This window comes from Gymnoscopelus microlampas (genome assembly GCF_963454915.1).
Source record: "Gymnoscopelus microlampas genome assembly, chromosome: 18".
NCBI lineage: Eukaryota > Metazoa > Chordata > Actinopteri > Myctophiformes > Myctophidae > Gymnoscopelus > Gymnoscopelus microlampas.
Window position 1 is genome coordinate 41,929,026 of NC_139955.1, and position 10,000 is coordinate 41,939,025.

The 10,000-nt window shown below is 41.8% G+C and overlaps 2 protein-coding genes across 2 annotated transcripts in view; one reads left to right on the forward strand and one right to left on the reverse strand.

The window, feature by feature from the left end:
* il1rapl2 (interleukin 1 receptor accessory protein-like 2) overlaps positions 1-10,000 on the reverse strand; it is a gene marked incomplete at both ends in the record, with an annotated part of 497,870 nt that overhangs the window by 294,136 nt on the left and 193,734 nt on the right. The gene's annotated exons all lie outside the window — the stretch shown is intronic.
* The window catches only part of LOC311065635 (uncharacterized protein), a 5,432-nt gene continuing 4,324 nt past the window's right edge, over positions 8,893-10,000 (forward strand). The window contains exon 1 of the mRNA XM_084086075.1: positions 8,893-9,379. Coding sequence (XP_083942201.1) covers positions 9,028-9,379 — 352 coding nt within the window. The 5' untranslated portion in view covers positions 8,893-9,027. The remainder of the gene's footprint in view (positions 9,380-10,000) is intronic.

Genomic DNA, 10,000 nt, shown 5'->3' on the forward strand with positions numbered 1-10,000 from the left:
ACTCCTTGGTCAAATTTACTCCACTATAAGTAAAAGTAGCTCAGTCAAAATGTTACTCAAGTAAGAGTAAAAAAGGTCATTGCTTTTAAATTAATCTGAGTTCCCAGAAGTTTTCGCCAGCTCTGGCGAGGAACTTCTGGGCCAAAACCCCTGTATTTGTGGGCGGGATGTAAATTACGCTCAGAATCTGAGCGGACACGCCTCTTACCGGTCTAGAGCTGTGCAACTCGTCTAAAAAGTCCGACGAGAGGCAAACAGCAGTACACAACAATGGCGGGGGCAATTTCTCAAGGGGAAATTTATTCCCGTCGATTCTACTTAGATGCAACACCCACTGCATGTGGATCCCGCCCCCTTTTCTTCATTGGCTGTTGATTTGAATCACAACGCAGTGGCCGCGCCCCTGCTGACCAAGCTCCGACGCAATGCCTCCCAGACTACTTTTAAATATACTTAGGTATTCCAAAGTACATGCTTTGAAAAATACTTAAAGTACAACTAAATACTTTTAGTCCTATACACCAGGGGTTTTAACCCAGTGGTCCGGGGACCAACAGTGGTCCTTCAGGGGGTTCCAGGTGATCCCCAACTAAGTGATGGAGAGTTGGTAACCAAATGGACCCTTATAGAACTTTAACTCTTGAGAGTGTAAAATGAAACCAAATGGACCCGTACGGGTCCATTTGGTTTCATTTTACACTCTCAAGAGTTAAACTATTGTTAAACATCAGCATTACTTAATTTACAAGAAGTCTACACAATTAGAGAATGTATATTTTTATTTTATTTTGATCAATGTGTGCCTGTTATCTCTCCTATGGTACCAACGTCAATACAGCATGGATGGAATTGTGGACAAAATCTCATCCAACTACAACAAAATATTCTAGGTTTTGGGTCTGAGAGTCTAAATCTCCTCAAACGGTGGTCCATGGCTCAAACGCAGAATAAATAATGGACCTTGATATAAAAAGGGTTGAAAACCACTGCTATACACCCCCCATACAAGATGTAACAAAGAGGCGAGCGGAGGAGAAAGACAGAAACACGGCCAGTGTGAGAGCAGAAGTTACGCCAATCGCATTTTACGGAAGACAAGAAAACAGCCAACCTAAAGGCCAAACCGCACCAAGGCAATTAGTCGCAACTCCGTGCAACAAAACCGTTTTAAGGTCAACCGCACTGCAATGCAACTCCTTGCAACTGCCATTGGGGGAAATGGTTGCAAGACAAGTAGTTGCAAGTAGTTCCATGTTGCAAGGAGTTGCATGGCGAATCATTGGTGTGGATGTGGAGTGGGCTTAAAAGTACCCAGTACTTTTACAGCCTTCCTAGAAATGTACTCGAGTAAAAGTACAATATTTTTCTTGTAAATGTACTCAAGTAAGAGTAATAAGTATCAAAAAAATCTAATACTCAAGCAAAGTACAGATCCTCCTCAGAATCTGTACTCAAGTACATTTACTCTGTTACTGTCCACCACTGTTACCCCAAACTACATACAGTAGCGTTGCTTTAAGAAGTAGTGAAATAGGCAATGTATAAGCTCACAACATGGCGCGAAGCAACCCGTTGTGAGCTTGTAGATCTGCTATTTTCACTAGTTTGGGTCTCGGGCAAACGTCTAATTTCTCTATTCGGTGTTGAGCTAAAATGGTTGAGAACCATGCACTGCTCTATAGACTATTCCTGAGATTCCACCAGACACGTTTCACATGCATCCAAAAAAAGGCGGAGAGCGTGCATTCTCTTCTAAAAATACACAGCCTGGTCTATTTCTTTCCACATTCCGGCTCATGGAAAGAAAGGACCCATCCTGATTTGTCCATGCATGCCCAGTAATTAGACACGTCCTGTTTGTGCCACTGATGCGCGTGCGCTCGTGCACACGCACGCACACACACGCACGCACACGCACACCATTTTATTGCCATATTCTCTGCCTTAGTATCCCTATATTCAGTACTGCAGTTGGAACATTAAATTCGGTCGCCATCGACACAATCCATCAGATTACCGCAAAATATCTAATCAGATTAAATCAGTGCAGTGATGATGGGGTCTATAAGATTACAAGTGATGATGATATTCTCCTTAAAAGGTAATGATTATGTGCCTTTAACTCGTAATCTCTCTCGCTCTCTGTGCACGCACGCATGCATGCACGCACACACACACACACGCTGTGTCAGCACTCATGAGGTTTGACCGGGGCATTTCTGTGTCTCCCAGTCAAACTTCTAACCCCGGATTTGAACCTGGTTACCTGCAAGAGCTGAATTCTTTACCATTGAGCTAATAGAGGCTAGCCTCGGAAACCCATGCCTTTTTTTTGTTTCAAAAGAAAAAAAGCCTGGGAGAACCTTGCAGGAACGCTGGTCTTAGGACCTTGTTATCTCCTAACCAATCAGAGTGCTCCAAACCCAGGCGCTGGAATCCAGCGCCTGGGTTTGGCTCCGCCCTTCAAGACCATCGATTGGGCTCGTTCTTTCAGTCTAATAGAGCCTGACTGCTTTCTCTACTTAAAAAGTGAGAATATTAAGCTCACAATTGCGACGCCTTGTGAGCTTGTAGATCAGCTATTTTCACTATACTCTTTTGTGCGACGCTCTTGTATGATGAAGTAGGGCAGTGCATGGTTCTCAACCAGTGGTCCGGGGACCACCAGTGGTCCTTGAGGGGGTTCCAGGGGGTCCCCAGACAAATTAATAGTTAGGAACCAAATTGATCCTTATGTGTCTGTAACTCTGAGAGTGTACAGTTCCATTTGTACACTCTCAGAGTTAAATGAACACTAATGCTGATGATACAGTGTAGATTGGGACCCCCGAGAAATCAAAATGGTTGAGTCCCTGGCATATCTTTTCAAATGGGGGTCCGTCCGTGCGCTAATATGTGTCAATTTGGGGGTCCTTGACACGAAAAAGGTTGAAAACCACTGAAGCAGGGCATCCATTTATGAAAAAAAAACACACATTTGAAACAGATATACGAGGTTTCTGCCCGACGACACCAGCGACACGCATTACATGCGTTTGTATGCAGTTGTACAGTATGCATTACACATGCGGTACATGTGCAGCAGAATCACCACGGCGTTAAACGCAACAGCTTGAAGCTCCTCTCGGTTCTTGGCACGGCACTTCCACTCCGGTGCCAAAACCCGGCCTCTCTCCCTCCCACCGCTATAGTGTCTCGTGTCTATCTCCCTCTCAGAAGTTCACAGCTTGACTCCGACTTTCTGCCTCATTTCACCGTCAGCGCGGAGAGAAAAAACCCTCTTTTTCTACTTGATCATGGTGGAGTTCAGAGCCTCCCAAGCAGAAGCAAAGGAGCTGCTTCTGTTTTTTTTTTTTAGGTCGTAAGACTGCCTTTATACATAACTTAACTGGACAGCCGAGAGAGAGAGAGAGAGAGAGAGAGCGAGAGAAGGGTTGCCAGTGGTAAAAGTACAAAAGTATTGGTATCAAAATGTACTTAAAGCACCAAAAGTAAAAGTACTAAAATGTTTGAAAATAGCAGATCTGCAAGCTCACAACGCGTCGCATTGTGACACGTTGTGAGCTTGTAGATCTGCTATATTCAAATAGCCTATGTATAAATTAGGGCTAAAGTGTTTAATGCATGTTTTATAATGTGATAATTTACATATGCAAAGAAACATGTAACTAGTAATGTTTCCAAATAATTGTAGTGGAGTAAAAATACAACACTGCCATTTGAGATGTAGTGGGGTAGAAGTAAAAGTACTGACAACTGGAAATACTCCAGTACAGTAAAAGCACCTAAAAATTGTACTTAAGTACAGTAATTCAGTAAATATACTTAGTACTTTACACCACTGTTGCCAACTAAACTACTACTGATTCAAATAAGGACATCCAGCCGTTCGTGCCTTATTTCTAAGACAAAAAAGGGATGGCCAGAAAAATTAAATCTCACTTGTATAGTATGTACAGTTTGTGTATATTAGGCTATATCAACAACCTGTAAATTAGTATGTATATATGTATATGAGCTGTTTGAACTTGTAAGATGTGTGTCGTTGATTGAATTCCCCCCGAAAAAATAAAGAACAAAGTATGCCCCTTTATCAGTTCAATAAAGGGACACGTCTTTTTAGTTTCCAAAAAAGGGACGAGTCCTCATTTCAAGAGACGGATGGCAACCCTAAGGGAGGGAGGGGGGGAGAGAGAGAGAGAGAGAGAGAGAGAGAGAGAGAGAGAGAGAGAGAGAGATACCAAGCAGACTGTAAGAGTACAGGGAAAGGTACAAAAAAAGAAAGAAAGGGGGTTTGCATATTAGGTACGGACGGTGTCCCAAAGTGGCCAATTTACTCCTGGTCTTTGCACTTCAGCGGACGGACACCGTTCACCCAAAAACTTCCGTCTCTCTGAAGGGCAGTAAGTAGGTTAGTGATTGTGAAATGAATATATATAAGGTCGGAAGACAAAGAAAGAGAGAGAGGGAGGGGAGAACCTGTCAAAATGGAGAAAAGAGGAAGAAAGAGTAAAGAGGGACAAAGTGGTACAGTATGGTAAAAAAAATACTCTGTCTTAATTTGACTCTGAGACTGCGCAAACGGAACCAAATGGACCCTTACGGGTCCATTTGGTTTCCGTTTGCGCAGTCTCAGAGTGGGAGAGAGACATTACAGAGGGACAGCGAAGCAAGGGGGGAGAGAGAGAGAGAGAGAGGGGGGGGGGGGGGGGGGGGGTATGTGGAGAGAAGTGTCTTAGTCAAAATGCTTTGTAGTTTTAATCTCATTAAAGCTTCAAAGAGTTTCAGCCATTAGCTTGAAATTTGAAGACCGTGTTAAATAAATATGTGAGCACATCCGATGGGAATGCACACACATACACACATGCACGCACACACACACATGCACGCACACACACACGCACAGTCACATTAGACTGTATTGTGCAGCTCTCTCTCCCTCCCCGGTCACCCCTGTATCCACCGGCACTTCATAATAATTAATGTAATTTCATCTTCAAATTACAATCTCTCAACATTTTATTGCCGGGTTCCGCCGCCTTAGTATTCCTATATACTCAGTATACTGCAATTGGATTACATTTGGTTTTGTCGCCGCATAGACATAATCCATCAGATTACCACAAAAATGTGATGTGATTAAATCCAATGTAGCGATAGTGTCTGTAAGATTACATTTAATGTGATTAAATCCATGTAGTGATGAGAAGTGATTACAGTTAGACTTCCTGTTAAAGGGTAATGGAGATTCGATTATGAGCATTTACTAGTGATATCTCTCTCTCTCGCAGGCAAGCCCATGCGTGCACACACACACACGCGCGCGCGCGCACGCACGCACGCACGCACGCACGCACGCACGCACACGCACACACACACACACACACACACACACACACACACACACACACACACGCACAAACAGTTAAAGCCAGCTGCATTTTATTCTGTATTATTTGCATATTATTTTGTATTTAGATTAATTACATTATTTCCTACTTCTTTGGTACTGCTTGTACACACACACTATAGTCCCGTTCTCCCCGGGGTCAGGCATGTGTTTGGGTGGACCTGTGTGATGCTATGAAACCGTTCCTTTTGTATTATTATATTTAAAAAAAAAAACATTTAAAAAGTAGTGAAAAAAGCTGATCTGAACGACGCGATGAACGACGCGTCGCGATGTGAGCTTGTAGATCGGCTATTTTCACTGCTTTTTGTGCGACACTCTTGTCTGATGAAGTATAGGGAATTAAAAACATACACCTTTGAAACATGGAGATATGAGGTTTCCTCCCAACACCGACAATTATGATATATGCGCGGACGTTGAAAAACAAAAGGCTTATTACTGTGAATGCTCAGAGTCCTTTGAGCTGCGGGAAACGTATTAATGAACACCATGCATACAGTACATGGCCTGAGTCTCAGCCACAGCCTGGCTTTAAACCATTCAGACCGGGAACGCATCTGTGTCATTTTTTTGATTTCTTTGGGCTACTCAAAAACAGCAGATCTACAAGCTCGTAGTGCGGCACTGAGTGCCGTGCTACGAGCTTTTTGAAAAATCGTGACGTGAACATTTTTAACTCAAATCTTATTGCTTCGGATTCTACAAATGTCTTCTAAATCCTAACAGTTTTTTTTTTTTTTAAACTTATGTCACTATAATCAGTGGTTCTTAAACTTTTTCATGTCAAGGGTCCCCAAAATGATATGTATTTGTCCACGGACCCCCATCTGAAAATAATTGTGTTCCAGGGAACCCCAGAAGCAAATATTTGAGTTAAAAATGTATATATATATATTCAAAGATTTGAACACACTTTTTTTTCTCAACGAAAACAAAATAGCAGATCTACAAGCTCATAGCGCGGCACTCGGTGCCGCGCTATGAGCTTGTATATCTGCTATTTTTGAATAGCCCAAAGAAATCTTAAAATGACACAGATGCGTTCCCGATCTGAATGGGTTAAGATAACTGGAGCCCAGATGAACCTGTTTACTGCATGGAGCTCCACTGGGACTTCATAAACATGTTGCCGTCAACAAAGACTTTCACCATCTCACAGCTGGGGGGCGTACTGCACTGATCTAATGAAGGGGTTGACTGGCCTACTTATGGGGTTACAGTTTGGTCAACTGATATCATTATAAAGTGTTATATAATAGTTTGCTATAATATTAGGCTGTATATATAATTAGTATCCATAATTACTGTATGTTATATTAGAATATCATCTCTGTCGGGTGGAAATCTCATAGTACGTACAAAACTGTTACTTTTCAGGATTAAAATTCAAAAGTAGAAAAGTAGCAGCTTGTAGATCTGCTACTGTTGATACTTTTGTGTGGCGCTGTAGTAGCCTATGATAGGGTGTTAATTTACAAAAAAACTAAAAGTTAGAATATGGAGATAAGAGGTTTCTGCTCGACAGCAACGATATATTATGCTGTGTCATATTATAAAGTAATTTACTACTGGTACATTATTATTATTTTGTATAGCAACTTTCATACAAACCATGCAGCTCAAAGTGTTTTATGTTAAAGAGTTATTAAAAGAAGAAACACATTAAAAGGAATCATACTGTAGAAGAACAAACAAGAAAGATAAAAACTACAAAGCTTTGTAATGAAAGAAGAAACAGACAAACCGAAAGCAGAGCCACGGCTAAAACTCATAATCAAAAACTCACTAAAGCACATAATCATTAAGAACGTTGAATGGAAAATTAAATCATGAAAACAAAACACCTTAAAATTGGGGGAAATAGTGCTATTGAAAAGCTCAGCAAAAAAAGGGTGAGTTTTAGGCATTGTTTGACATGGCATGTCATTGCAGGCAGAGGTTTTCTAAACGAGAAATGACACAGTCATATTGTACCAGATTGTGGCAAGCTAGTAACCCTTGGAAAGTACTGTTATGACTCTTGCATCTTACGAAACATTACAAAAAAGAGCCTGAGAGGACGTTGGAGTGAACGTGTTGCGCGGACTCATTCAGTCCCTCAGTCAGTCAGTGATGATGCATCACATTCTGTATCCGGAGCTCTTACGCCCGTTCAGAGTATGGGAAGGCCTTGCGGACTCCCCATTGGCTTATAGGACAGCCAATGAGGAGAAAGTGTTGAAAATGCGTTGTGAGCTTAGGCTGCCTATTTTTATGCGGCAACATTACAATGAAGAATACAATAGGGCTCAAGTGATTAAAGAAATAAAACGGTAAAGTTATACAAAAAAATGTCATTCCATGCTTCATTAATTGATTAAATAAAATATAAAAAGTTGAAATATGGAGATTAAATCACAATGCATGGCAACGCATTATGAGCTTGTACATCTGCTATTTGCTATTTAAAAATTCTAATTTTGAAAGTGCAAGAGGGTAAGTGTGTCTGTGGGTTTTTTAAATATTAAACCAATAGTAAACTATTAGTTGTAGCTGATCTACAAGCTCAAAACGTGTCGCAATGGGACGCGCTGTGAGCTTGTAGATCGGCTATTGTCAACGAATATTGAAAACATTATTTATAATTATAAATATATATAATTATTTAGAAATATTTTAACGACCCAAATCTTGTATGGGAGTCTCTGGCACAAAATATTTTCAAATGGGGGTCCGTGGCCAAATACATATTAATGCGGGTGTCCTTGACATGAGGTGGTTTGTGAATCATTATTGTTCAGCATACCAGTGGTTCTCAAAGTGGGATACGGGGACCCCCAGGGGTCCTCGGGGGGGTTCCAGGGGATCCCCAGTTAAATGTGTTAATACAGCATCACAATAATTTGAACCCGTTTACCATATTTTATACGTTATGGCCATTCAAAAATAGCATAATTATATACAAGCTCACAGCGTGTCATTTCGTGCCGTGCTGCGAGATTGTACATCTGCTATTCACCCAACTTTCACTTCCTCTCTGTGGTTGGTGAGTGTGAGATGGAAACGGAACAAATGCAGGTTGTGGTCTCTGGTCCATGTCTCGTGCTGCACTTCTGCACACTGTGTGAGTTTATTAGTGCTAGAGTAAGTAATCAGACCTCACACAGTTCTATCATTATGAAGTTACAACACCCAAATCCTTATTTGTAAACTTTTATAGCAATATACTAGTTATAATAAAACATTCTTGCATACAGTGTGTGTGTGTGTGTGTGTGTGTGTGTGTGTGTGTGTGTGTGTGTGTGTGTGTGTGTGTGTGTGTGTGTGTGTAGGTGTGCGTGTGCATGTGTGTGTGCTTGTGTGTGTGTGTGTTGTGGTCAGGCGTACGTGCATTTGTGTATGTGTATGTATGTCTGAGCAGTCGTTTGAGGTTTCCCATCTTGTACTTCCTCATTTCTCAGTATTATGTCAACCAGCCACGGACAGACATGATCGCACGTAGCTAAACCGGTACATTCATAGTTATCTAATCAAGTAACGTGTTATTTTGACATACAGTCATTAGCCATATCAGGAGAGGAATATAATATTGCAAAAAGTGGTTACTACTTGTTGACCAGTCTCATCCTTGTAAGATGTCTGAACCTATTTATGCCAATTCTGACTTGACAAAGAATGTGAGAGAGAGCGATGGAGACAGCGGGCAGACATGTGAGGACGGTGGACAGTTGGGGGACAGAGGAGAGCAAGAGGAGAGACTGGTGGACATCGACGAGAGCGTGGACAGGGGAGAGAAGGAGGAAAGACTGGTGGACATCTATGAGAGCGTGGACAGGGGACAGACGGAAGAGAGACTGGTGGAGAGTGAGGGCATGGGCGAGAAAGAGGAGAGAGTGGTGGACATCTATGAGAGTGTGGACCGTTTTGGTATCCTCCCTGGACCAGAGGGGGACATGAGGGACAACGCAGCAGGAAGACAGACTCAGGGTGAGTTTGACAAAGTTGTTCACTTGAACCCTAGCGTCCCTATTATGAGGCCAACATACAGTGAAAATAGCTGATCTACAAGCTTGCAATGCGATAGATTTAGAACTTTTCGTCCGTCAAAAATAGTCAATATACAAGCTTGCTCACGGCGAGGATTTGGTGTATAGGGAAAACACAAGGGGGCCTTGTGTGGCCCCTGCTTGGACTGTGGGTTTTCCGGTCAACAAAGCATATAGGGTTTAATTAACCCATTAAGACCTGAGGCGATTCTTAAAAATGTTTTCTAAATCCTAACAATTTTTTGAAAAAAATATAAAAACATATTTTTTTACGATTTTTCACTCGGTGGCGCGCTATGAGCTTGTATATCTGCTATTTTTGAATAGCCAAAGAAATCTAAAGTGACACAGATGCGTTCCAGGTCTTCAAGGGTTAATTGTTGTAAAGGTGATTTCTTATGCTGCAACAGAATCAGAAACAGAATATATTTTACAAAACACAGCGATATGCGAGAGTGCAGTCTAGCCAACACCAACTCAGGAATCCTGAATTGCTGCCCTCCACACTCTCCTATCTAACATCAGGGTGAGATGTTACTCAAGTAAGAGTAAAAAAGTCATC